The following is a 27,001-nucleotide window of genomic DNA, read 5'->3' as shown; positions in this document are numbered from 1 at the left end:
GCGTTGGGTCGACCTTCCATAACTTGCGACTTTTGTCGCTGTGAAAGAGACAAGACACTGCGATCCTAGGCGCAAAAAGATACACACAGACATCCATTCGTTCGCGGCGAAACACAGACACCCAGGATCTCCTGTCTGGCTGCGCAGACCTTAACCACCGGCGGCATGTCAGCTCAACCACGTTTCTTCGCCGGGTCTGTAATGCGTATATGCAATGTAAATGCCATACGGATGGCCACGCGCGCAATGCCTGCACGCAAGAAAAAGAGTTCAACGCAGGTTCCTGCACAGGAAACAACGCTGCATTGGAAAGTCTGAGTGATCTTATCACCAAGGTCCGGACAGCGACCTTTAATCGTACGCGTTGCTCAGGATGGAGGCGTTCCCAGTCCTGATGAATAACGAACAACGGTTTATTCCTGCTTACGAGCTCCCAAAGTCGACGAAGAGATAACCAGCTCACGAGATCATAAACGCAATATCCGTGCATACAGCACTGCCCAACTAGCCAGGATCGGTGATTTTCTTGCCTTCAGGCCCTTTGGTACGACAGTTGACCACTCCGCCTCTTGGGAAACTGGAAATACTAGCACAGCGTGCTACATCAACGACAGAGCCCAGGCTCTTGACATATTGGGATTCCCCCCGGTATGTGGCATGGACCCGCAATTCAGTCACAAAAAAAAACGCCTTTGGTCAAGAGCCGTATTATAGCCAGCTGAGTTGGAAAAATGGGCCTGGTATCTATCCGCAAATAAATGTGCTCAGGTCTCACATGTTCGAACCCGAGTCAACAAAGGGCCGACGCCTACTGGCGTCCATCGTGGGAACTCAATGGTGGATGCCATCCCATGCCGATGTGGCGCCTGCATGGCAACTGAAAGGTCCTTGTTTGGGTGTTTGAGCCCGATGCTTTTTGATACCAAGACAATCTGAAACTACGCAACTTCCTATCTCGTCCCGCCGTTGCGAAGGAAGCTCATTCCAGTCAATGCAACACCGTGCGATTGCTCCAACCATGTGCTCCCCATGGTCCTTGGGAGCTCGCAAGCATGCCCTCGCAAAGGAGACAGGCAAGGCAGTTTTGTGCGGGGAACCTCCTTCAGAGAGTTCGTCGTCTGGTCCTTTCCGGAAGCTTCAAGCAGGAGCGTCAACCCTGGTGTCAGTCAGCCCCTTGCTAGTGTATTGCCTGGTTAGTAACCTCATCTGCCTTGGTCTGGCCTCCCGAGGAACCTATGCATTCAATGTATACCCAGGCGCCGCAATCAGAGCTACCATATTAATTACTCCGACCGGCATCACGGTAGGGAAGCAAAGATACGCGAGCCGTATCAGGTTTGATGATGAACAACGGGTTTCCTGGCACTGGGGCATGACAGCACGGGTATCAGAGCAATATAAGAACCGATTGGACTACAGCTTCCATTCGTTCGGCGGTGGAAGCACGAGAGTGGCGTGGCTTGGCCGTCTCACGAATGCCTCTGAAAGTCGGCCATTTCTGGGGCATTGTCCTATGATCACGAAGAATCATGCCCCTCCGGGATACGCCACAGATGGTTACTCTCCATGTCAACCGTTTCATTGGGCCCTTGATACCTAGACTTGCGTGTGTAGGCTCACCCACGCGAGAAGGCTGGGTTTTATGGCAGCAGCTGCTAGAGATGCATGTTCTATCCTTTGGACAATTATTGCCAACACCCTCTTGCCAGAAAAAACATCAAAAGGGGAGGCACGAGCTGCTACAAGGGTAGAATGTGCTCAACGAAGCTCTTCTGGAACTGCGGGGACGTGTCGGCGGTGTCTTATCCAGCAGGCAAGGCCCCCGGAGCGGCAGATATTCCTTTTTATGTATTCCGCTTTTGGCATGTATCCAGCCAAAGGAATGCATTGCTGCTATGATCAGGCGATGATGTCGACTCCATGAGGCTCATGGGGTTGCCAGAAACGTAATATGGGCTTTTCACTGCGGTGTTCAGAACACCTGGGTATTCTTACCTTAGACACGCGTACTCTACTGTGGCTCATGGCGTTATTCAACACTGTTGCGATCGAAGAGCGGGTTTTAGTGAATACTGTTGTGTTCACCATGATACAGATTGGCTCTGGAAAGCCGTTCGATTGGCCACAATGCTCGCAGATGGCATCCTCACGGCTGTCCACTTATGAGCCCACACTTCCGCTTTCTTTTCCTCCCAGAGTGTCAATGAATCTGCCAAGCAAAAAAAGAGACAAGGTCGATCGGACCTCCGGTGATATGTGCGGGATTGTTTGTGGTACAGCTTGAACCCACTGAAACAAGGAAATGGACGACTGCCGCCGGCTTGGGCATAGGCTGAGCGGGAGGGAGTTGCGGTCGTGGTATCTGGAAGACAGCAAGTAAAGTGTATGCCACATACCGGGATTGGAAACACATCTCGTGTTGTGGTTGTCGTGGTAGCAATCAGCACGGTTGCTTGCTGGAAGCACGCAGCAGGTCAAGCCACCGAGGCTGTTTTACAGCAAGACGCACAGACAAGGTACTCATCGTATATTAGCCATTTCCTTCACCGACATCGCACTTTGATGGGCTTTGCTTATGGTAAACAGGAACGCGGGAAGCATTAGCATCCCGTTATCGAACGACAAGAAAGAAAAACAACCGGCCAATGGCCCCCCTGTATGGAGAGGAGTCACTCAAAAGGTTGCGCGGCCTTTTCAAACTTTGCTTAACACCGCAGACATATACCCAACGCCACAGAGCTGGATCCGGTCTCGACCTCTGCATACCCGGGTATCTCTATGCTTTGGGGAAGAGCAAGCGGTAGGATGGATGGATGGATGGATGGATAGATGGGATGGATCTACGAGGCACAGGAGGGCGCGAGACGCCGGGTCTGTTTCCCTTAAGTCACTGGTGTAACCTCACCACACTTCACAGACGGATTGTGTGCTCGCTAGTGCATGATATGCGGGCAATCACCGCCGCAACCCATCCCGTCTACCACTTCCCCCGGGTTTTGCGTTGCAAGCTTATTAGGACCGCTTGCTATACCCCAGACTTACTAGGTTGTTGTAGGTTTGAGGGAGCGGAGTTACATTGGACCGAACCGGCTCTTGTAGCGATATAGGTAAGCACGCTCCTCCTTTCTGACCTTTGGCCTTACCGTTTTTGGAGGTGTGTAGGTAAGATGCCTTGGTACTGTAGGTAACTATCTTATATACTGCGGTTGCGAGCCAAAGTAAAACCCCCTTGTCAGGTACCGGGCACGGACCAGTACAAGCAAAGCTTCGTGGCTCTGTATGGCCACTCGAGTGCCAGAGACCGTCAGCGACCTGACCCACCCGTTTTACTTACCCATCTCACCATAGTATACCCTGGGTAAGAGACAAGGGTAAGAGATGGTCATTAAATCCGGCCAGGGGCTTAAAACAATGGGTGTTTATCCCATTTACTCCGTGTCTACGCATTCATGGTCGTCGAGTGTCCTGGGTCAGTTTATGGTATTCGGGATGAGAGAAAGATGCTGAATCTGCTTCCCAAACTTTCTCATTGACTCTATCTACCTATGAGTGATCATGCCTTGTATCGCCTCGGCAAGCTCTATCAGAGTTCTCTCTCACTCGGCCATATATCGTTGCCGTGCCAACCTTTCAACGACATGTGAACCTAGGCTCGGTTGGGTTCCGCTCCTAAGAGTCTAAAAAGCACACGTGAGTTTAAGTTGGAATCCACGCATCGCACCTTCTCTTTGCAGAAGAAAACAACATCATAGATCTAAATGCCAGTGTCTCTTGTCTCGACGGTTCCTTCCCTCAACGCTACATTTGAACTGCGAGACAGGAAGGAGCAAGTCTTGCACTCGAGATGGCAGGAGCACTCAGTCCTGCCTCGAACAATCTCTCTTTCGTACCCGCAGTGGGACGACAAACCCGGAAATATATGAAGAAAAACAAGAAGAAGAAAAAAACCGAAAGTTGGGAATAAGTAGAAGAACTGCAGTGCTGTGCGTAACCTACACTTTTAATGTCTACAGGAAAAGAGAAACATCATGACAAAAGAACGGAAACAGCGGATGAGTGGGAATCACAGTAAAAGTAAAAGGCAACCAGCACAACACATACATATATCGCTCTCTGCGAGCAAAGAGGCGGGAAGGGCCAACAAAGGGAGAAAGCACCAAGCTAGAGAGAAATTCTTGATATACGTACATACATACCGTACAACCTGAAGCGGGTTAAAGAAAGGAGAACGCGCCGACCTCGTTGCCTCTGATCCCACCAGAAAGGAAAATCCCCGCCCGGGCACGAAGGGGAAATAAGAACATACTTTGACCAAAAAACATATCAACATAGCAATATACCTATGTAGAGGTTTGTAGTATTCCACACGTGCCTAGTAACCTACACGCTTCGCGTCCGGATAGATAGAGGTGGAGGTCAGAATGAACGATACCTGAAAACAACCAAGTAAGGAACGGAATGAACTGGAGGAGAGGAACCAGATGTGTCCCCATCCGACCCGATTCGATCCAATCAGATCATTTTACGTGAACTGAACCGGAGTGGAACTTTGAAATGAGAGGAGGAGGTAGGAGAAAGGGGAAGGGGAAGGTGCAAAGGAAAGGGCCGAGGGAGGGAAGGAAGGAACACAGTCCCAGTCGTCCACTACCTTGGTAAGATACATACCTACAGGCAGTTATCAACCGTATCTCGTTCTTAGGAACACAATTTGAAGCGAAAGGTGCATTGTAGCTTGGCATTTATGGTTTTACGAGTAAATTCAAGGCAAGGTACTGTCTCGGTGGGAGAAGTGTGTACAGAGAAAGTTGACCGATGAGAGTGTATCACGCACCGATTGATTACCTTACTGGAGCAGCCAAGTTAGTTTACATATTTTTTCTCCCTTTTCCTGTATTACCGCCTAGGAATCCTCATTATCACCAGCATTTTCCTCCACATGCTCAACCAGACAGCGCAATACCGCCGACCCACTTTCTCATGATCGATCAGAAAGAGTTGAAAAAAGCAAGTACAAGAGGCTGGCAGCAGGATACTCATTCAGTAGTAACTACCTCTAAACTGACTGATTCTGGCGGGTCGGCTCTTGAAGTAATGCCGGGTTGGGTTTCATACAAGAAATACGACTGATTTGGTGACTTACAAAACACAAAAATAATAAAGAAAAGAACGCCGCCATATTTCATTTCACAGACCATAAAACTCCCATCCATCGCCACCGAATTGGTCGTGATCCTTGCCGCCGCCGCTTCTTTTTCCTTTCGCCACATCACCAGCACCAGCCAGCCCATTCATGTGTGGCTGCTCTGGTGGTACGTCATCTCGGCGCAACTCGTGAGTCGGCGCAAACTCATTCCTAAGCTCCTCTCCAACTAGTCACAGCTCATCGTCCTCGAGCTCGCTGGGCTTCAGCAGGCCGCTGACCTTGGATCTCCTCTCGATATCGGCCACCTTGGCCGCCGTCTCTTGCTGCTCCTTCTCCAGGAGGTAGAGCTCGGCATTGTCGCCGGCGAACTCCCTAAGGGAGATGAGGAAGTCACGCAGCGCGAGGCGGAACTTGTCGTACTGGGTGTTAAGGGTGAAGAGACCCTCAACAAACGAGGTAATCTGGGCACTGTTTTGCACTTTGGTTAGCTCCGTACGATACAAGGTTCAAAGTTAGTAAAGAAAACTTACGGAGTAAGGTTGGCAAAAGCGTTCTGCAGCAAGTTGCCAACGAACATGGTCAGGAACTCCTTGTTGCCAGTACCTGGCTGGGCCTGATCGGGCTGGTAAATGGGGCCCTGGATCCTTGGGGGCGAGCCATCGGCGGGGTGGACAAAGTAGAACATGCGCATGAGCAGCATGGACTGGGTCTTGAATCCAGCCTTGTGGTCCTGGTCGGTAAGAACGAAGAACACATCCTGGAGGATGCTAACAAAGAACTGGTTGAAGAAAGCGTTGGAGGTCTGGACGTCAGTCTTCTCGGCGATGTTGTTGACGAGCTCCAGGCACATGTTAAGGCCCGCAGTCTCGACATCGCGGTTGTCGTGCTTGCTGGCCCACATGCAAGAGTCGATAACGAACTTGAACTGACGGTTGTCGAGCTTCAAAAGCGCAGGGAAGCAGTGAAGGTTGATAGCGCGGAGGAGGTTGAAGAACTCGACACGGTGCTCGGGGTATTCGGAGAAGTTCTTGTTGATCATGTCCAGCGTGCACTCGAAGACATTCTCCATGATGATCGGCACCTGGTCCTCCATCAAAGCCGAGAGCTTGGTAATCATAGCGGTCATGGCCCTCAAGACCTCGGCGTCACGAGCACCAGGAACGTTACGGTTGTAGTCAACAAGCACCGAATCCAAGAGAGGAGGCACCATCTGCTCCCGTACGGCCTGGAGGTCCTCAGCCTTGTCGACATAGGTCTCAATGAGCTTGAGAATTTCCTTCTTGATGGTCCGGAGACCGCGGACCTTGGGCATCTTGGTAGCAATCTCACCCTCACGAGCAACAGCCTCAGAAATCAGCTGACTTGTGGCGGCATACATCTGAAGCATGTCGCTATACAGGTTGCCGATCTGAGGGAAGAAGTAGGTACCGATAGATGAGCATGCAGAAACGTTGGTCTTCATGATGTTGCCGATAACCTTGATGGTGTCCGCATCCTGGAGGATGTTAGGGTTGAGGCTAGCTTGCCTAATAATCTCCTGCCACGCCATGTTGGGGATCTGCATAAGCTCAGAAAGGAGCCTCTCCTGCTGATGTCTGTTGCCTTGAGCAGCTACCATGTAGCCGCAAGCCTCATAGAAAGTATGAACCTGTTGAGGAGTCAAGTCACAAGTGATCTTGCCAAGGTCCCTGATGATCTCCTCAATGAAAGGCTGAGACTCGCTAGGCTGGAGCGCAACAAAGTGGCGTCTGCAAGACTTGGCGATCTTGATGAAAGTATCGCAGGCCATGTCCTGGACACCCTCGTGAGACTCGTGCATGAACTCAAACAGCTTATTGACGACTGTCTTGAGGAACTTCCAATGCGCCTTAAGGAAGCGGGGATACTGGCCGACAATGTACATGATGTTACTGGCGACGACGGCCTTGTTGTCTTTGCCCCGCTTCATTTCAGTCAGTCCAAGAAGATCCTTAATAACGGTAACAAGGAATCTCTTCTCCGTCTCTTCGTTCATGGCGAGAGAGATAGAACCAATGGCCCAGCAGAGAACGTTGCAGTTGTGCCATGACCATTCGGATCCATCGACTTGGCGTGCGAGCTTGTCGGTCATAATCTGCTCGGTATCGACCACATCCAAATGTGTGAGATAAACGAGACACTCGCGGATGGTCTTGTAAAGCTGGACAGTGTCGGTTTCCTTGACGAACTCGCGGACAATCTCGCCCTCGTCGTTCTCGACAATGAGGACTTCCTCGGGGCGCACCATCTTCTCGATCATGACAACACGCAGGTTGGAAAGGATTTCGTTGTACTTGTGCTTGCGAAGGGGGTAGTTGTTGAGCAGGGCCGGGTTCGGGGCGCCGCTGGTCTGCAGACCACCGCTAAGAAGAGGGTTCATGTCGGAAAGGGGCAATGCCTGCATCTCCTCATAAAGCTCCTGGACGAGCTTGAGCCAGTAGTCGAGGCAGATCTTGAAGATTTCGCGGTCCTCAATCTGCGAAATTCTAATTAGGTAGTAGTGGCCATGTGTGAGGAAGTCACGGTTCGGCAGGTTTTCAATGAGCTAGACGCCATGTTAGCACTACGATCATAAACTCACAGATCTTGGCTACTTACGGGCAGGTGCATGCCGAAGAAGTTGCAAAGAAACAGCGCCAAGTTCTGGATGAATTCCTGGTCGCGAGAGTTGCTGGCCGGATAGGTCGCCTTCAAGTCCATGCTGAGAGGAATAATATTGGAGATGGTTGTCAGGACCTCGGTGAACATCTTGATGAGGGCCTCGCCATAGTTGGGTTGTTGACCCGTAGGACCTCCTATTTGCAGACCACCAATCTCGGTCAAGCACTGGAGAGTAATGTTGCGGAACTCGGGAACCTCCAAGAAACGCGTCCTAAGGGTTTCGATAAGAGGGGTCTCGAAGATATAGCCGAGAGGGATCCAGTTGCAGAAGCGCAACAGTGTTTCGAGGGTGGCCTTGATAAGGCTGGGCTGGTTGGCAGAGTTGAGGACCTCCTGGCAAAGCTGGAAAATTTGCGAGAACTCGGCGCACATGGTAGTCTTGAGGTTCCGTGTCTTTGTCGACGTCATCTGTTCTGCGGAATAGTCGAAGACCTCTTCGGAGAGGAGTCGCAGGATGATCATGTTGTTCTCGCAGATCGAAAGGCTCGAGCGGGAGGCAGAGATAATCTCGTTGATGAAGGTAGGCCAGTTATGAGGCCACTCTTGCTTGAGGACGGAGACGAGAACAAGGTTGAGCTTATTGAGCAGGACACGGTGGGTCTTGAGAAGCTCTTCGGAACTCGAACATTGGAGGATATACTGGACGACAAAGTTGCGGATACCTGAGAGAGCGAGGTCAGCGGCTGGGGGAGCAGCAAGCTTCCGATACGGCAGTGTTTTCGCTTACCATGACACTGCTCGCGGGGGAGCACCTTCCACCTCGTCATAATCACATTGTCGAGGACCTGTAACCCCAAGTCTACAAGCCCTGTCAGTACAAGACATCCTCGAAACGAACTGTTTGGTATGTGGGTGGGGTTGACGGACACTTTGTCTGCTCGTAGGTGGCCTTCTGGAGGATCTCGTCGACCATCAACCAGGCATCGGGATCTTCCTTGAACTATTTGAAGGATGCATGTTAGCCCTGGTTGTCACGACGAGAGGGTGTAGGGTTTGACTATAGGCAGACATACCTGGTTCAAGACAGTTTGGGCTTGAGCTTGCTAATGAAGCAAAAAAGCAGAATGTCAGCATTTAAACAGAACAAACCAGAACACAACCTCGTTATTTACCGTCTCGCCGCGACCTTCATAGAAGGTGCGGACTTGGTTGTCCAGTTCCTCGATGGAGAGGGGCATGGTCGCGTTCCTCTACCGGGTTGATATGCAGAGGGGTAGTAGCAAGGTAGGTACAGCGGGCAGCTGAACAGAGAATAGTCTCGAGCAAGATGGGTTTGCTGCTACCAAAGGTCGACGAGGCAGATGGGAGGAGATCGACAGCTCGTTGCTGGTTTGGCGGGGGAAAAGGACTGGGTAGGTGGAAAGATGTGAGGTGAGGGGTGTTGAGTTGTTTGGGTCCAGGTGTGGTGTGCGATGGCCTAGGTCCAGGTCTGTCTGTCCGGGTCACGGTTGCGTGCCAAACGAAACGAAGCGCGGCTGGCTTGACCGTTGCTGGGGACGGGAGATGGAATGAATAATCCAGACGGGAGGAGACGTGGGGCACAATCGTCGTAGTCGCGAGCTGGGGCGAGAGAAGGAAACAACGAACGGGTCGAGTCGGGTTGTTGGGTTGGCGTTTTGCGAGTTGCGTGTTGATCAGTGCAAGTCAAAAAGGTTTGGCAAAAAAGCGAACCTCGAGGCTGCGAAAGTGCAAAAGGCGTGAAGGGCCTGCGCGCGGCGGTGCAGTGGGATGTGCACTTCAATTTGCAGTGGGATGACGGAGGTTATGGAGCTGCCGGGTCGAAAGCTCAGAAGGCCGAACCGTGACCCCACCAGCCTCCCGTCTCGATTTGGCATGCGCGCCCAGGACGCCCTTGTTCGTTGCGGAGGTTGACGGATGTTGACGCCCTCCGCGCGCTCGCTGGACCTTTCGACTGGACGGGACTCCGCGCCTCTGGGACGGACGGCTTCCCTCTGGGAGCACGTTGGCAGGGCACGTCGGGTTTCAGATGCCGTGCGCGCAACCCAAAAAGGTACTTGTGGTCTTAGCAGCAGCAGCCCAAAGCCATCCAACAAGACCTGTTGTGAGCTCTGGATGAAAGGATATGCAGAAGTTCCGTAACCATATGTAAGCTGGATATTTCTTGTCAAGTGATCTCGATGGATGTTTAGTAGCTTATTAATATAGAATGTGAGTTTTCTATCTAATTGGTACGATATAAGGGCAGGTACCTCAAAGCTCCCTTCTTGTCCCATTACCAGAACATGTACAATTTCACCATCGTTTAAGATATACTAAACATACTTGTATGTCAAGAAGACAACGCTACAGACAGATTTCTGACCTTTCACACTTGTAACCTACAGCTCTTAAAACCGCACACTCCTTAGGCCGGATATATCCTGAGATATCTCCGCGTCTTCATCGCGGCCCATCTATCCGGTACATTGCTGTTAGCGCCGTAGGTTCCCCCAGATGCCTAGGCCCAGGCGTCAGGATTGCCCCGCTTAGTTTGCTCGCCTCGCCTCCCGTCGGTACTTCTCCAAGCTCCCGTCCAGGTCGTTGGCATGTCGATCTTTTTGGGACTCCGTGAGTGTTCTGTACCTCCTTCCCAACTGTTTTGATTTGAACCAATATATGGTGATGATTTGATCATGAGTTCATATACTTTACTTAGCGTTGGTACCGTAATTAGTCCTCGGACTATCTTAACCGCCTTGCAGTTGTTAGTGACGTGCCTTGCCATTTATGCAACCACTTATGCAAGGGTTACCTTCGAGGGACAGAGACTCCATTCGCAAGATGTGGGGAAGGGGGTCGTTATTTTCTTCTACGCATTTCTCCCGTCTTGCATTTTCAGCACGTCACTGCACACTGCACCTTTGCTAGACAGTTTTGACAGTTTCACTTCCATATCACTCGCTGAAATGGTTTCGTCAAGGTTCTTTCGCAGATCATAGAGCTTTTCTTTAATCAACAAAATCCAAGATGGTATATATCGCGACTCCAAAACGACTCCGGCTTTTTATATACACCTCGTCCCTACACTACACCCCACGTCTAAGCCTTTTGATAACCGCACTCGGACAGACCCTCCTCGAGAGCCTTGATGGCCTTCTCGACATGGCCCCTGCTAGGATCCAACACACTGACGCCCATGTGGCCGAAACGGATGTACTTGGCCGCGATGGCCTTGTGGATGCCACCGGCGAACACAACGCCTCTCGAAGCGAGCTTGGGAAGGAGCTCAGCGCCCTTGACGTTCTCGGGGAGGTAGATGGCGGTCATGCCGTGGGCCTGGTCGTCGGGGTTGGCGGCGACCTGCTTGAGGCCGAGGGCAGCAACGGCCGCCTTGATCTTATCCGAAGCCGCCGTGTGGGCTGCGAACCTTTCCTTGACGCCCTGGGCGACGATCTGGGTAAGGGCGGTGTGGAGGGCGCGAACGAGCTGGGGAGAAGGAGTGGCGAAGTAAGAGGGCTTCTTGGCCTCGTAGTTTTGCATGACTGTAATGCGCGCGCATCATGCGTCAGCAATTGGTATCCAAAAGGGTAGCTTGTAACGTGAAGTGGTACTCACTGGGAAGCCAGTTCTTCATCGAAGCAAAGTAAGAGGTAGGGGGAGTCTGGCGGTTCTGGAAGGCCTGGATGGCGCGGCCGCTAAACATGGAGACGGAGAGACCAGCGGGGCAGCCAATGGCCTTCTGGGAGGCAGTAACAACACCATCGAGCTTCCAGGCATCAAAGTCAATCTCCTCGCAGGCGACGGAGCAGACACCATCGACAATGACGAGGGTGTCGGGGGAAACCCTGTGGACGAGCTCGGAAAGGTTCTTGAGCTCGCTGAGGACACCGGTGGAGGTATCGACGTGAGTGACGGTCAGGAGCTTGTACTTCTTCTCCGAAAGGGCCTTCTCGATTTCTGGGAGCTGAGGGCGGCTGCCGGGCTCGGCAGAGATCTGGGTGACGTTGGCGCCGTAGACCTTCAGGCAGTCGGCGAAGCCATCGCCAAAGTAACCGGTGCTGAGAACGAGCGCATCCTCGCCAGGCTCGATCAGGTTGGCGGCGACGAGATCCCAACCAAGGGTACCGGAGCCGGACAGGACGAAAGGCTGAGCGGAGGGGTCCGTGGTCTGGAACAGCTTGCGCAGCATCGACAGGGTCTCGCCGAAGACAGCGACGAAGCCAGGGCCGACATGGCTCTCGCTGTTGTAGGACGGTCAGCCACTTGCGCATTGAGATTGTCAGGTATTCACAGGTTGCGACAGTTTGCGCCGTTCGGATCTCACCTGTAGTGGCTCATGGAGTTGAGGACGGCATCGTCGAACTCGATGGGGCCGGGAATAAGGAGGGTCGGGTGCTCAGGCTGGGTAGACATGTTGGCTGAATTGGCGTCGGTGGTGAGGGCGCGGGTTTGTGTCTTGGGCAAGAGAGAAGTGTCGATGTTGTCCGGGTGCCTTTCAACGGTATAAGGAGTGTTGAGTGGGTAATCGGGGGCGAGGTGACGGGAGATGAGGGACAGCCGAGCGGGGGAGTCGACCGGGCCGCTGGAGCGGGGCATCGATGCTGTTATTCCCGTGAGTCCCGATGACCGCCGAAGCGCCGAGCGTACAAGAGACGTTGAGTGTGCCAGTTTGGAAGCGTTGGGAGCGTTATGCAGGGCTCCTCCACCTGTTTCCCCGAACTAATGCGGCTGTTCCAGGAAGTGTTGATGCTTGTAGACTTGTAGTCCTGTTACCGAGCTCTTACAAGTGAACCACAAGGGGAAGTCGGTCAGAGTCAGAGACACAACTAATCAAGAAAAGAATTTGAAGAAAGAGACGGCAAAACGTGTGCCGAAGCGGAATTACGCCAGCGCAAATACTTTTATAGCGACTACAGACAAGAGATTCCGAGCCAAGTCCGCGTTCCAGAACCCCAAAGATCCAGTTAAGTAATGCGTCGAAATCAGAATGGCATTCCGCAATTCTGGCTTCCCCTGAATGGGCGCGCTGGCATGCTGGCGGCGGCGCGGCGGGTGCCGTCAACCGATTCGGTACTTGCTTCGACGCTCTTGACTCCGCCGGGATCGGACTGCTGACAGGCCCGGGGACCCTGTAAGTCGCCGAGATGTCACAAATTGTGAACAGTCAGCATCCCGGAAGGGCCGGGGGTCGGATCCTCCGTTCCGGTCCTGATAAATCTACTAAATTCTCTGGTTAAATCTACGGTCCCCACATGTACCAGCCCTATCACGTGCCCATATCCCTATGCTCTAAGATGTCAGTCCTATATAAATCTACTACAAATCGACATGAAAGTACCATCGTTACTAAAATAAATAAAATTAAGGTCATTCAAATAATAAGAACCAGTATATTTATTCGTATATAAATACCAAGTGCTGTCAAATTGCTAGATTATTACTAGTGCTACCCTTAAATACTCTAATTATAGAAGTTATAGGGGTTATAAGGGTACCTTCGCTAAACTTAACTCTAAATAAATAACTATACTAAAGGGCTTTAATATACTATCTAATACACAATTAGTACAAGAGGCGCCCCTATATATTACTACTACCTCTATAAAAACATTATAAGCGCCTAATATAAAGGCTAGAAGCTAAAGCCCTACTATTAAACTAAAGGAAATACCCAATTGCCTTACTACTATAATAATAAAGGTACCTAACCGCCCTAACTCTATAACTACTATTATATAGCCGCCCTCGCCGTCAAATCTCTCTCTAACTATATTTAATATTATAAGAAATTTTAAAAATTATATAATAAAGAAGAAACTACATCTTTAAAACCTTATATCTCTACATATATTCAAATAACCGCTTAAATAACTATCATTCTCTTTACCTTCTTTTATAAACGTAAAAATTCGTCATAAAAAAGATTATAGCGTATACTCGCAAACGAAGCGAGGGGAAGGTAGGCGGCTATAAGTACAACTTAAGTACTATTAATTACTTACCCTTATACTTAAAAATTCTACTATCTTTTATTAAATATAGGTTTTAAATGTTACTCCCTACCTAAATAAAAGAATTACTCTAATAAAGGCTATAAAAGATAAAAATTAATACGAATCATCTATAGCGTAAGTTAATATAGGAAATATCTTTTAAAAACTTACTTAATTAGGTTTTAACTGCTAATAATAGTCTAATTCTTCTAAAATAAACGCTTTATCGACTCGTAATAATATTAATATCTTGTACTAACAAAGCAAACTAAATTACATCTAAAATAACCACTACATTCTATAACCCGCCGCTTATCAGTAATAGCTTCTAATACTAAATCCAACTATACTTTTATTAAATCGAACCCTATAAAGCTAGTAAAATATCATAAACATTGAAAAATACTATAAAAATATTAATTAATACTCTTAAAAATCTACATCGCATAATTCGCCCAATACTTCTCCTATAAACAGCTAAAAGTCTCCTTAATAATTTCAAATAGTTAATTAAAGTATATACAATAGTTTTTAAATAGAATTTTCAATATGCTGTACGTGCCCTCTATATAGAAAATAATTCTAACACTAAAATTACAATACGTTTTAATAGCGAACTAATTGAACTCGTGCCTTATAAAAACGTACGTATTAAAAAAGTAAATAATAATATTTATAAAAAAAAGGAGGAATTAATTAATTGAAACCCGTTATTTATTATTCTATATAATGATAAATAATTTACCGTTCTAATTAACGAACTCGCTTTTAAGAATCCTTTACTCTTTCCAAAATATCTCTTCTATATCAAAATAAACGATAGCATTCCAAATTACTAAAATACTATTAACGTTCTCCAATTATACCCTTTTATTAAAATTCTTAATAAGGTCATCCTTTAGAACTTATCTGGTTTGTAATTAAAATTAAAAATTCCTTATAAAATTACCTAAATAATAAGCGCAGTCACTATTATTAAAAAACCTCGCCGCAACTTACTAAGAAACCTTACAATCCTCCTCATTATATAAATAATTATTATTACTACCCTACTTCCTAAATACTATACCTTCGAAAAAATTAACCCACTTCTTTTTAATATTAAAAATTATATTCTTTATAACGTACTATAAATAAATTTAATATTAAATAATATTATTAAAAACCTACCGTATAACTTTCTTATATACTTTATCGAAATTAGTAATAATGACGTTAGGAAGGAGAATTTCTTTAATAGTAAGAAAATCTTTAAATTACTTAAAAATCTACAAAAAGTAACCCTCCTTCTCCATACTTAATAGATAATAATTGATATTAAAAATAATATACATAGCAATAACACCGCAAATCTAAAAGAAAAATATATTAAGCTTATTAACTTTATATATAATCTATACTCCAAACCTTTAAATTCTTCCTTAACTACTCCACGTACCAATCGTACGTCTAAAAAACGCAATCGATAAAACTATTAACGCGCCTGCCATTATAATAAAACGCGTAAATAACCCCCTCTTTGGTTACTAAAATATTAATAAATTATTAAATAAATATTGATTTACTAATAATATTCGCTTTATTTCCCCATAATATATTAAAAACGTCGTACCTTACTAATTTGATACTAAAGAATTTATTACGGAGGGTGAAAGTAATATTTAATATAAATCTTTTTAATTATTTCAATAGGCGAACGATATTAGTAGTAATATTTTCCGTACAATTAAAGTAACGGTTAATAATAAAATAATTAGCGACCTCGATATCGAAAATATAGTAATAATTTAAATAAAGAAAAATAAGAGATTAACAATTTATTTTAACGTTCAATATAACTTTAATTTACTATTTACAATCCTTCTTACTAATTTTACTTAATAAGCGAAGCTTTATTATTAAATTTAAATTTTTATTACTACTACTTAACTTCGCGCCCTCTAAATACTCGAAATTATACTGTAACAACTTACTTAAGCGGTAATTAAATACCTACCTCTTTATTAAGGTAAAACCAATTACTTACGCCGCTTTCTTCGTATTGAGAAAGAGGGTATCAAAAGTAGGCTACGTACAATTATCGAACTTATTGAAAGGATACAGCTCTAATGTAAATAATAATTCTACGCCCTTAAAGGAAATAACCTTATTTTTAACCTCCTTCTTTAATACAATAGGAAGGAAAAGGAAAGGAACTTTGTATTTAATAATAAAAGTAATTTCGATCGAAGGCGCTAGGCTAAGCGCGCGGGCCTTCTCTAAAGAATTAGTAAAGTTGATAATTTCAAACATCTGTATAATAAATTAGTATATAGGACGAACAGCTAATTAATACTCTCTACCCCTTAATACTATACGACTTACGATAGTGATAATATTAGCGATAGTGATAGTTTCAATTTGCTAATTTAAATTATAAAGATTTATACGATACAACGTTACGACAGAGAGGATTATTAGTGACAATATTAATCGATATTGCTAACCGCTAAATTCTAGTGTGGCTGACATAACTAAGCATGTATCAGCATGTGGGGACCGTAGATTTAACTAGAGAACACAGTAGATTTATCAGGACCGCTCCGTTCGCATTCGAGGTTGGGGAGTGGGGACGAGAGGCTCAAAATGCGGGGATAGGGGGGGCGTTGTGTCAAGCCTCAGGTCCCCCACTGATGGAAGTCCTGAAGCACCCCCACTGTTCCGGCTGTTGTGGGAGGAAGGTTGAGGGCAGAGAGGGACCACACCCGGCTGCAGCTGGAGCACGGCGGCACGGCGGCGGCAGGCCAAGCCCTCCAAGCTCCCGGGTTCCTTGGCTTCAGTTCACCTCATCGCATGTCACACTCCCGGCCCCGTCGCTGTCAGCTTGCCCGACAAGGTCCGCGCGTCTCCACATCGGCTCCCCTCCGTCACTTGTCACTTGTCACTTGTCGCACTGCAGCCCACCGACGAAGCTCGAACTCGAGACGTCAACAACAACATCGACGACCAGACGCATCATCATCTCCCGGCCAATTGGTGTTTTTGTCGCGAAATAGACAACGCCGAATAATACCATAATACGAATCAGACCACGGCGCACACTCATACTACGGTAGTCCACGCCCCTCTACAAGCTGCCTGACCGACAACGCCAGTTCCTTGTACCTCAACGGCTTCCAGCACACGTCATCTTCACGGCGCCTCCTTTGAACAGACAACAACAACTTTCCCAGCTACCTTCTATCCTCAAGCGCATCTAAACAATCCGCCAAAATGGCCTTCCTAATCCTCGTAATCGGTGACCTCCACATCCCAGACCGGGCCCTGGACATTCCCGCCAAAGTACGTTTCCCTCTCCCCCCCCGCCTCCTCACAACACCAGCAACCTCACTAACACCCCTTCCTTCCAGTTCAAAAAACTCCTCGCCCCCGGCAAGATCTCCCAAACCCTCTGCCTCGGCAACCTAACCGACCGCTCCACCTACGAATACCTCCGCACCATCGCTCCGGACCTCAAGATCGTTCGCGGGCGGATGGACGTCGAAGCGACCTCCCTCCCCTTAACCTCCGTCGTCACGCACGGCAACCTCCGCATCGGCTTCCTCGAAGGATTCACCCTGGTGTCCAACGAACCCGACCTGCTGCTAGCCGAAGCCAACCGTCTGGACGTGGACGTACTCTGCTGGGGCGGCACGCACAAGTTCGAGTGCTTCGAGTACATGGACAAGTTCTTTGTGAACCCGGGTTCGGCGACGGGGGCGTTTACTACTACTGCTGCTTCGTGGGCTGTTAACCTCAGCAGCAATGGAGAAGGACAAAAAGAGCAGGATAAGGGGTTCGATGAAGACGAGGAGGTGGTGCCGAGCTTTTGTCTGATGGATGTTCAGGGAATTTCGTTGACGCTTTATGTTTATCAGTTGAGGAGGGATGAAAAGGGGGTGGAGAACGTGGCGGTTGAGAAGGTTACGTATACGAAACCGGTTGAGCCGACGGGGGCGGGCGGTGCTGCTGCTGGTGCTGGGGCGGCGGCTTCTGGTGCGGCTTCGGTATCGTCGTCATGATTTTGATGACTTCGTTGCAGAGTGCGGAGGAGGAAAATGAATGGATTCAGCAAGATAAGCAAGCGATGTTGCAAGAGATGATAATATACCACCTGAATTGTTTTTGTGTCTTCTGTGGTTAAGGGGACAAGTTCACTACTGGGCAGCTAATTGGCTTCAAAGCTATATTTACACTGAGAGATGGTAGTTGTTATGATACCCAATTGTGAAATGTGACTTGTAGATATATAGACGGGACATGATAACCAAAGGACAGAACGATCCAGAATGATTGCAAGGGAAGACGCGGAAAACATTAGCAATAATGTCGTCAGATAACCTCCTACCTTTCACATTCCCACGATGCGCCAACAATAATCGAGAAAAGACCCATTTCATGCACTAACTAGTTCCTTATGCTTTTCGCTGCACCGCTCATCATGATGTGAACCCGCGATCCATATTCCATCCCCTTTCCGTCCCAAAACAAAAAATCAAGTAGAAATACAGAAAGCACAATCACATACCACACCAGACACGTATAAACCGGAGGTAACCAGGATATGTAACCCATACATACATCCGTCTCTCATCCCGCAATTCGCTTCCTATACATGTCCTCCCTATGATCTCAGCCTTTCCCACCTTCTCATTTCCCTCTGCCGCTCTATCTTTGAAACTCTTTCTTTCTATGGTATATGGCTGTTTCTTTTGAATCGCACCGCCAAAAACTTCTTTGCCCGTCCAACTTCCCATGGCCGCCAGAATGCCTGCTCACTTTCACTTCCCCTTCCTTGACATTTTCCACCCGCAAGACCCAAATGAGATGAAGAAATGAAAAGGGAAGAACGAAATCACTTCCGAGCCTTCACTAGTTTCTTAGGCTGCCGCTTGTCACCACCACCACCACCAGCTGCCAAGTCCGGCACCGATCCTCGCCGCTCGCTAGACGACGAAGATGGAAAGGACAAAGGCCTGTCCAACGAAGTCTTCTTGCTGCCGCTGCTGCTTCCGCCGCTGGTGTTTGTGACGTTACTGAGGCTTGTCGCAGACTCTGAGCGGCGGAGCAGGCGGATATCGAGTGAGCTGCCTCTTCTGTGGTTGCTGCTGTTGTTGTTCTTGCTGCCGAGAGGAAGGAGTTTGGGTGAAGACGGTCTCGAATCACCGCCGCTCACGTTGTTGGCCGCCACCTCTCGAAGAGAAGCCGCAGCGGATCCCACTCCGATTTTGACAGTGGAAGCAGAAGCAGCGGTGTTATCAGCCAGAGGAGGTGGTACGGGCGAGGAAAGTGGAGTGTCAACATCTTTTTTGGGACTGCTGCTGCCGGGGTTGATGGGTTGGGGGCTGCCGGGTCTTTGTGCAAAGCGCCGTTCGAGGAAACGCTGTTCACAAGCTGAGGCGTCAGACTTTAAGCACTCGCACACCACAACTCTCGAATGTCAAGAAATCGTTGGTCTCATTGATCTGGGGTTATGGGAGTCATGGGGGTTGTTGGGGTTGTGATGGGAGTTGAAGAGGTGGTGGAGGCTGTGGCAGTGGTGGCAGTGGTGTTAGTGGTGACTTTGGGCTGACCAACCTGAGTACTGAAACTCATGCTCGCGCTCGCTCCCAGATAAGTATCCAGCTTCCTCTTCAGCAACTCCCCTCGTACCGGTTTGGCGAGATAATCGTTCATGCCCGCGGCGAGACACTTCTCTCGATCACCCTGAATGGCCGAGGCCGTCATGGCAATCACGAGAATCTTGCGGACAGCATCGATCGGGTCGTTTCTCAGCATCTTCGTCGCCTCATAACCATCCAGCACTGGCATTTGTACGTCCATTAGTATGATATGATACGGGTTTCCCTGCCGCGCCTTCTCCCGCAGACCCTCAACTGCTTTCAGGCCGTTGTCATAGGTGTCGACGTTCGGATAACCCAGCTTGTGCATATACTGCATGGCAATCTTGGCATTGATGGAATTGTCTTCGGCAATGCATATTCGAAGCTGGTTGCGTGGGATATGGGTGAGATCGATGTAGGGTCTCGGCACCTGATCGCTGCCGACATCGCCGTTTTCCACAGCACCCGGAAGTGGCCGCGGTTGGCGGTCCCGTGGAGGCTCCATCTGAACGGGCGAAGTACTCTGGGTATCACCTGCCATCACCTCCGGCTTGGCCTTATCAAACGTGACGGTGAACCGGACGGTTGTCCCCACGTTTTCCTCACTTTCCAGGCGGATCTTGCCCTTCATGGTCGATTCGATCAGTGACTTGCAGATACTGAGACCGAGACCACTGCCGCCATACTTCCGCGCTGTGCTCTCGTCGGCTTGGCTGAAGGGAAGGAAGAGCTTGTCGAGTTGCTGTGGTGAAATGCCGATGCCGGTATCCTTGACCCAAAAGGTCAACGTCGCCTTCTCTGTGGTTTCGGAGTCCACCTTGGCCCCGATGGTGATGGAGCCATCCTCTGTGAACTTCAGACTGTTGCCGATGAGATTGCCGAGGACCTGGTGAAGACGAATGGGATCGCCGTAGATCAACATGGGAGGAAGATTGATGTCGTGGACGATCTTGACGTTCTTCTTGGATGTCTTTTCCTTGTTGCTGTACGATGCTGCGCGGACGACTTCGCGAACCATCTCCTCCGGGTTGAATGCGATAATGTAGAGCTTCATCTTGTCTGCCTCCATCCTTGAAAAGTCCAGGATGTCGTTGATGACCGTAAGAAGCAGATCTGCCGACACACGTATTGAGTCAGCCATCTCCAGTTGCTCCCTGTTCAAGTTGCTATCCCTGAGCAGCTCCGAGTTTCCAATCACACCATTGAGGGGCGTGCGCAGCTCGTGAGAGACATTGGCGAGGAAAATTGACTTCGCCTTCGCGGCTTCTTCAGCAAGCTTCACGTTCCGGATGGCTTCAGCTTCGGCATTTCTGGCTTTGGTTTCTGCTTCAACCGCTTTAGCCAAAGCACGCTTCTGGAGCGCCACCATGGAGACGTTCTCGGCCGAGACCTTTTCAACAGCTTTCATGGCCAGAGCGTTCGAGTAACTGATTCCGATCTGGTTGACGAGAAGCTGCAGAACAGTGACGTTTCGGTCTGTGAATGAGCCGGGAACACCTTCGAGGTACAAGACGCCAAGGAGCGGGTTTTCAGAACCATGCAAGATCGGGATGGCAATGACCGCTTTGCTGTTGGGGTTCCTCCGAAGCCAACTTTCACTGACGTTGCCGAACCGCTCATCGCTCACAAGGTCCCGGAGGAAGACCACCTCACGGAAGCGAGAGCAGTACAGGATGACGTTCTCGGCGACGAGGTCGGTTCCGCTGAGGGGAATGCCGGGAATGTGCGCCTCGGCTCCTTTATCGGGGTCACCACTCGCAGCAACACACAGGGGCGAACCATCCTTCACCTTCTCATCCTCATACACCACGAGAGCTGCCAGGGTAGCGGACCCGCTGCACGTCTGCAAGATCACGTCGCACATGGTCTTGAGAAGCTCATCAACCCTCAACACCGAGGAGATGACCTGGGATGAGACCAAAATCGCGTGCAGATCGATCATATCAAGTGCTGGCAAGCCAACCCCAGCCTCCGGCTGCATTGAGCCTCTCCACGCCGTCATGCGTTCCCCTTTCAGCGCTGCCACCGCAGCCTGCGCCGTCTCCTCCTCGTCCTCCAATCCTTCTTCGTCCGCTGCCCGATATTGAACAGACGCAGCGTCGCCAGTAAAATCGGTCTGAACGCCAGCATCAGCTGTGCGAGGGTTGCGCATGGGGCCATGGAGCAAGATACTATGACCGGTTTCGATGAGGTCGGCAATTCCCGTGGCACCAAGCTGGCGGTAGAGAGCGATAGAGTCGCGAAGGGCAGACCGGGCAGAGCGCCTGCCCTTGTGGCGAATGAAGACGCTAGCCATCAGGTAATTGCCCAGGGCCTCCTCGAAGAGGAAATTGTGTTCCGAAGCATGATCCAACGCCTCTTCATACTGCCGAATGGCATCCCCATACTGGCCACGGATCTCTGATATTTGAGCATCCAGCAACTTTGACCAAGCCAGGTAGTTGACATTATTAACCGCCTGCCAGTCCTTCAGCCCCTTGTTCAATTCATCGATCTTCTCAATCGTCTCCTCCACCCGACTCTTGAACTTCTCCTCATCTTCTGCCAAGCGTCGAGGGTCTTGCTGTTCGCGGAGGATCACAGCCGCCAAGGACAAGGCGTAGAACCACTGGGCGAGTTTTGTGTTCCTGGCCGACCAGATCATCTTGCTGTTCTTGTAACAAGCCTCTCCGATCTCAATAGCCCGCTCATAATGCCCATACAGGAAGAGCGGAATAATCTCGATTGACTCGTAGAACATGAGTGTCCTCTCTACGCTGGCCTTGGCTGTGAGCCAGGACTTGTAAGTTGAGACTTTGTGTTGTTCGTCGCTCATGACCTCATAAGGATCTGTGACTTGCGTCTTCCCTTGCAAGGCACGGCACACCTGTCGAATGGCAATGAGAATTGCACCGCCACGGGTATCCAGATGCCAGTCCGGTACCTCCTCACAGCCATATTGACAGAAAGCCTCGACGTCGGAAATATTTTCGCTGGCAAAGAATCTCAGCTGTGCAGCTAGGCCAAAGCAAAGGATGGCAGAGATGCGGTCTCCCACAGCAGCGGCGTACTCGACCGATGCCTCAAATTGGTTGGCGATAGCGCCAAGCGGGAACTGAACATGACCGACAAAGTTGGCATAGATCATGTAACCCCTGGCCATTGAATCTGGGTCGCGATACTTCTCTAGCAACTCCAAGAAGATGCCGGCCAACTGAACAGTGAACTGCACCAGGTTGAACCTTGTCAGGGCGATGATACCCAAGTATAGGAATGCCAGGCCGGACTGTGGAAATGACCCTTTCTCCAAGTGTAACTCCATCATAGAGAGCGCCAGTTGGTAAAAGTACAGACAGTTGCTCCACCATCCAGCACTAACGGTCTCGGTGAGCACGGCACCAAGGGATGCAAGAGTGATATCTTCCGTCTTGGACGGGTTGACCAGTTCGCTGCGATCCATTGCCTGTATCCGTACTGACAAGCGCTCGAATTGGGCGTCGCACTTCTCAAAGGATGGGTTGTCATCGAAGCCTACACCCAAAGCTTTCAAACACAACCTGAGCGAGTCCAATGCCTGTTCGGAGTTTCCGCCCTGAGCAAAAACCCGTGACTGCAGTACCCATGCCGGGGCCCTGTCAACTGCCGTCCTTGCCTTGGCGAGGATTGTCTGGAGTAGATCATTGGCGGCGGTGTGAAGGCCCATGTAAAGGTAGCATTCGGCTGCTTGGATGTAGAGTTGGAGAGTTTCTTCATAAGAGGAATCACCCGCATCGTCGTTCCAAGGGTCAGGTTGAAGTAGCGCTACAGCGTTGCCGTAATATTTCGCTGCAGTAGGTCTTGCGCCGCTCACGGCTGCTTCTTGGGCACACCGGGAGAGCAATGTCCGATACGAACGCCGGTGAGACACTTGCTGGCAGATGATATCTACGCACTCGCAAATATGGGAGGCCGCATTGTCCCTGTAAGCGCGATCGTTGGCGTGGTACTTGAGTAGTGTTTGGGCGATGGCAAAGTGCATTTTTCGAGCATTGCACTCTTGTAATGCGGCAGCAGCCTGGATGTAACGATCGTGGACAAAACGAAAATGATCATCCCTATCGCTTGGAACAATGATGCAGGCTTGTATGGCTGCTTCAAGTCCAGCAACGGACTCGTCTGCGGGTATGATATATGAGCAATCTTCTTCTTGCTGTCCCTTGTCCTTGTCTTCCTCGAAATGAAACTCGCCAGTCATGAGTCGGCAGATAAGGTCAAACGAGAAAGTCTGTCCAAGTAACGCAGCCCAAGCGAGAATTGACCGTGAGGCGGGCGGCAGCTCACTCAAGCGTCGGGTGATGAAAGCGGTGTCGAGAACGTCGTAGTTTTGTTCCCCTTGGAACTGGTCGAAGAGCTTGTCCAGGTCGTACTTCCATTCACCAACCAGGTAGTCATACCAGATGCACTTCTTTCTATAACCGGCATTGAGCATCTCACGCATATAAAAGGGGTTTCCAGCTGTCTTGGATTGGATGACGAGAGCCAAAGGCGTGACATCTTCCTTCGGTAGACAGAGTGTCGACGATACGAAGTGTATTATGTCGTCCTCAGACAGTGGTGTTAGCTTTATTTTGGTCATTATTGGCGCGCCTGCTCCTCGTGGTAGTTCTTCGGACTTTGGTGGGCTGAGAATTTGCAGGACTTTCTCGGGCTCGATCTCTTCTGGGCGGTACGTGATGATCATGACCATTTTCATCCGCGCCCCAATGATCTGGCTAATGAGCTCCTGTGACTCGTCATCCGCAAAGTGCAGGTCATCAAGACAGAAGCAAATGAATTTGTAGTGTGTAAACATCCGCAGTACATCGAGGAAGGTGTTCGTAAGGCGGGAAGTCTGCGTCGAGCCACCAGCCCTTAAAAACTCTTGTGAAGTCTGGGTGGCGGACGATACTTTCGAGGAATGTCGGTACATGTTATTGCAACCAAACTCTGGAGACGATCCGCGTCGTTTCAACGCGGGCTGGCCACCGCCCTGTGAGCTAGTGGAGTTGGATCGTTGTGGGATGTTATCGGGCGGGCCTAGGAGGAATTCGGGGAGGCCAAGGACCTTGTGCAACGTAGGCCACACAGGCCGGACATGGTGTTTGAGTGCTTGATGAAAGGGGGTTTCGGTGTTTCTCTCGCCCCAGACCTGACGGAAGAGAGACGATAGCAGCTGCAAAAGGGGGCCAAAGGCAGTTCTCCTTGCCGTTTCAAACTTGGCAGTGGCACAATAGCCTCTCCTGCGAGCATCTGCCAGTATTGACTGAACCAGATAACTCTTTCCTAGACCGCCGGTACCCTCGATGATCACCACCTCGCAATTGCCTTGTCTCTGCTTTCGGAACTTGGAACCGAGCTGGCGTGATATCGTCGAGGTAGGTTCGCTTAGCAATCCACTGCCCCGCGAGGCATCGGAACTGACATTCTCGTTTAAGCTGGCTGTTTCGAAGGCTGGCTTGTCCCACTGGCGAGACTGTCGATTACCTCCCGAGATCGTCGAGGTACCCGTTGACGTGCCTGAAGAGGTCGTTTCGCCCGAGGTGGTCACCGAAATCGTTCCTAGGGCCGAAGGGGGCAAGCTGACTCTGTTTCTCGGATCCGGGAGGGCCCATGAGCCGGACTGCCTGTTCAAGCCTTCGGCTGAGCTAGCGCCTTCACTGGAGACTTCAACACTGTCAACAACGTCGTTTGACAAGACAGATCCATCTGAACCCCAATTTACCCCACCTTTGTGGTTCATCCCATGGCTCTTGGATACTCGCTCGATGACTTTAAGAAGCTCGGATCGCTCGCGGTCGCGGCCAATCATATTGGTCGGAAGCCGGAAGGAGGAAGATACGTCTCGAGAACCAATTTGGAAGTCCTTGAGACTCTGGGAATCGCCGGACCCAAGCAGCTCTTGCACCTTGACCAGATCGTGCCGGAGGCCACTGGCCGAAAAATACCGATCGCTCACATTCTTGGAAGTGCACTTTTGGATGATGCGGCCAATCACGTCGGGAACATCCATTCGTATCTGGGACACGTTGGGTATCCTACGGCCAAGGACACCTTGGACGATATCAAGCGGTGTGTCGCCCTGGAACACGGGCTGTTGTGTCAAGAGACTCCAAAACAAAACTCCGAGGGAATAGATATCGGTGCGAGTGTCGGGCTCGGCAGGCATTCGTCCGGTCTGTTCAGGGCTGATGTACTGGAGTTTATGGCGGGCGCCCACCTCCTTCGATAGTGTAGACCAGCCAGTGCTTGTTAAACCGTGCTCAAAGGACCGTAGACCGGAGCCGAGTGACGTTATTTTTATTCTGTTTAGTTCGAGGTTGTAATGGAAGGCGTCGGGACGTATTTCGCCGTGGACAATGCTTTGGCTATGGTGAAGCATCTCCAGGCATTGGGCAGCGCCTATGGCAAAATCCAGGAAGTGCTGCAGTGATATGGGCTCTTCGAGGACTGGATGCTCTTTGCGCTGCGCCTCCCATCGGTCATTATGCTTATCGGCGTAGAAGAAGGCGGGGCCCATATCCAACACCTTGAACAAATAATTTTCCCCAGAATACGCATAGATGGCCACAACGATGGTCCCCCGATCGCCTGGCAAGGGGTTCAGACGAATGAGGTCTATCGGTCTCGCGATGTGCTCGGCATTGGGGTCAACAGTCGAAACGAGGCTCTTGGCGATATGGTAGGCCCTCTCTTCGCGGAGGACATGGTAGGATATTCTGGCAACGACGAGCTCTTCGACAACAGGCGCATCGGTAGCATGGTGGGCAACGGTGGGAGGAGAGGTGACGGAACGATCACTGCCGGCGTCGCTGTGAGAGGCCGAAACGTTTGGGCGGTCCTGGGGAGATGCGCGGTGGCCGGGCGCTAGCTTTGCTAAAGACGACGGGCTCGTGTTAGGATATGGTGCCGGGGAGGCGGGGGCCGGGGTTCCGGTGGTCGAAAAGGGCGAAACAAATCGGGTGCCGAAGACGTGCCAGTTGTCGTAGGTAGAATGGTAAGGCGGTTTAGTCTCGTCCCAAGCAAAGCCGGCGATTTGGCGTAGTCGTTCGAAGATGCGGGCCGGGGGATCGAGCTGCTGCTGGTCGTCTTGTGGAGGTATCGCGACTGACTCCATGGTCGCCGAGAGAAGGGAAATCGGCGGACTCAAGGATAACGGGCTCGTGGGGAGGACGTCGTGTCGGGGCGAGTCATGTTTCGATCATGGTACGCAGGCCGTCGTTCCAAGCACCCAGTGCCAGCATGCGAGGATTGTGGTCGTCGATGTATGCGCCTTGTGCTGTGTGGTGCCGAGTATGCAAAGACTGTTGCCGTTTAGTGTGGTGATAATGCCTAGTAGCGATCGTGATGAGGTGGAGATGGCTATCGCTCGGCGCTGAGTGTTGAGTTCGTTGAAGCGGTTCTAGTGTAGATTTCGAGGTTGGCGGTTGGCCTAGGTAGTGGCTGGTTGCAGTGTTCTGCCTGTCGTCGGTTTTTCCCTCCTTGGAAAAAAAAGTCGTAGGTACTTGTTACCTAGGTAAAGTCTGTTGGTTGCCGGTGCTGGGCAAATCACAGTCGCCACAAGCTGAAAGCCGGAAAGGACGACGACGACAACGACTGGGGTGGGCAGGCGGACGGAAGTCGGTCGAGGT

The 27,001-nt window shown here is 50.0% G+C and overlaps 6 protein-coding genes across 6 annotated transcripts; 3 read left to right on the top strand and 3 right to left on the bottom strand.

Annotated features, from left to right (window-relative positions):
* The first annotated feature begins 741 nt into the window (after positions 1 to 741).
* Positions 742 to 1,776, top strand: B0H65DRAFT_196255 (uncharacterized protein). Its single transcript, XM_062821722.1, has one exon. The coding sequence runs from the start codon at positions 992 to 994 to the stop codon at positions 1,598 to 1,600; it is 609 nt and encodes a 202-aa protein (XP_062681757.1). The 5' UTR covers positions 742 to 991; the 3' UTR covers positions 1,601 to 1,776.
* A 3,474-nt stretch (positions 1,777 to 5,250) lies between these two features.
* B0H65DRAFT_196215 (exportin-1) lies at positions 5,251 to 9,228 on the bottom strand. Its single transcript, XM_062821721.1, has 7 exons — positions 8,935 to 9,228; positions 8,836 to 8,865; positions 8,690 to 8,762; positions 8,550 to 8,621; positions 7,760 to 8,484; positions 5,674 to 7,706; positions 5,251 to 5,611 (listed from the first exon to the last, which is right to left on the bottom strand). The coding sequence occupies exons 1-7, from the start codon at positions 8,998 to 9,000 to the stop codon at positions 5,374 to 5,376; spliced, it is 3,237 nt and encodes a 1,078-aa protein (XP_062681756.1). The 5' UTR covers positions 9,001 to 9,228; the 3' UTR covers positions 5,251 to 5,373.
* A 1,146-nt stretch (positions 9,229 to 10,374) lies between these two features.
* Positions 10,375 to 10,920, top strand: B0H65DRAFT_196203 (uncharacterized protein). Its single transcript, XM_062821719.1, has one exon. The coding sequence runs from the start codon at positions 10,456 to 10,458 to the stop codon at positions 10,759 to 10,761; it is 306 nt and encodes a 101-aa protein (XP_062681755.1). The 5' UTR covers positions 10,375 to 10,455; the 3' UTR covers positions 10,762 to 10,920.
* B0H65DRAFT_196189 (pyridoxal phosphate-dependent transferase) lies at positions 10,812 to 12,589 on the bottom strand. The gene is made up of 3 exons (XM_062821718.1): positions 12,087 to 12,589; positions 11,378 to 12,003; positions 10,812 to 11,304 (listed from the first exon to the last, which is right to left on the bottom strand). The coding sequence occupies exons 1-3, from the start codon at positions 12,356 to 12,358 to the stop codon at positions 10,862 to 10,864; spliced, it is 1,341 nt and encodes a 446-aa protein (XP_062681754.1). The 5' UTR covers positions 12,359 to 12,589; the 3' UTR covers positions 10,812 to 10,861.
* Positions 12,590 to 17,007: 4,418 nt separating this feature from the next.
* B0H65DRAFT_425483 (Metallo-dependent phosphatase-like protein) lies at positions 17,008 to 17,795 on the top strand (the record flags this gene model as incomplete). Its single annotated transcript, XM_062824579.1, has 2 exons — positions 17,008 to 17,076; positions 17,145 to 17,795. The coding sequence occupies 2 exons, from the start codon at positions 17,008 to 17,010 to the stop codon at positions 17,793 to 17,795; spliced, it is 720 nt and encodes a 239-aa protein (XP_062681753.1).
* A 924-nt stretch (positions 17,796 to 18,719) lies between these two features.
* On the bottom strand, positions 18,720 to 26,487 carry B0H65DRAFT_426650 (uncharacterized protein; the record flags this gene model as incomplete). Its single annotated transcript, XM_062824642.1, has 3 exons — positions 18,720 to 18,791; positions 18,950 to 19,156; positions 19,351 to 26,487. The coding sequence occupies 3 exons, from the start codon at positions 26,485 to 26,487 to the stop codon at positions 18,720 to 18,722; spliced, it is 7,416 nt and encodes a 2,471-aa protein (XP_062681752.1).
* Between the last annotated feature and the right edge of the window lie 514 nt (positions 26,488 to 27,001).

Source organism: Neurospora tetraspora, assembly GCF_033439725.1.
Source record: "Neurospora tetraspora strain CBS 560.94 chromosome Unknown B0H65scaffold_4, whole genome shotgun sequence".
NCBI classification, from domain to species: Eukaryota; Fungi; Ascomycota; class Sordariomycetes; order Sordariales; family Sordariaceae; genus Neurospora; species Neurospora tetraspora.
The sequence above is the reverse complement of the archived record's forward strand: the minus strand, read 5'-3'. Positions and strand labels throughout refer to the sequence as shown.

Coding starts and splice junctions, on each gene's coding strand:
- B0H65DRAFT_196215 (XM_062821721.1), bottom strand. CDS start 9,000: ATGCCCCTCTCCATCGAGGAACTGGACAACCAAGTCCGCACCTTCTAT. Junction 8,485..8,549: donor CCCCCGCGAGCAGTGTCATG/GTAAGCGAAAAC, acceptor TCGCTCTCTCAG/GTATCCGCAACTTTGTCGTC. Junction 5,612..5,673: donor GCTTTTGCCAACCTTACTCC/GTAAGTTTTCTT, acceptor AGTGCAAAACAG/TGCCCAGATTACCTCGTTTG.
- B0H65DRAFT_196203 (XM_062821719.1), top strand. CDS start 10,456: ATGAGTTCATATACTTTACTTAGCGTTGGTACCGTAATTAGTCCTCGG.
- B0H65DRAFT_196255 (XM_062821722.1), top strand. CDS start 992: ATGCAACACCGTGCGATTGCTCCAACCATGTGCTCCCCATGGTCCTTG.
- B0H65DRAFT_196189 (XM_062821718.1), bottom strand. CDS start 12,358: ATGCCCCGCTCCAGCGGCCCGGTCGACTCCCCCGCTCGGCTGTCCCTC. Junction 12,004..12,086: donor AACTCCATGAGCCACTACAG/GTGAGATCCGAA, acceptor GTCCTACAACAG/CGAGAGCCATGTCGGCCCTG. Junction 11,305..11,377: donor GATGAAGAACTGGCTTCCCA/GTGAGTACCACT, acceptor CGCGCATTACAG/TCATGCAAAACTACGAGGCC.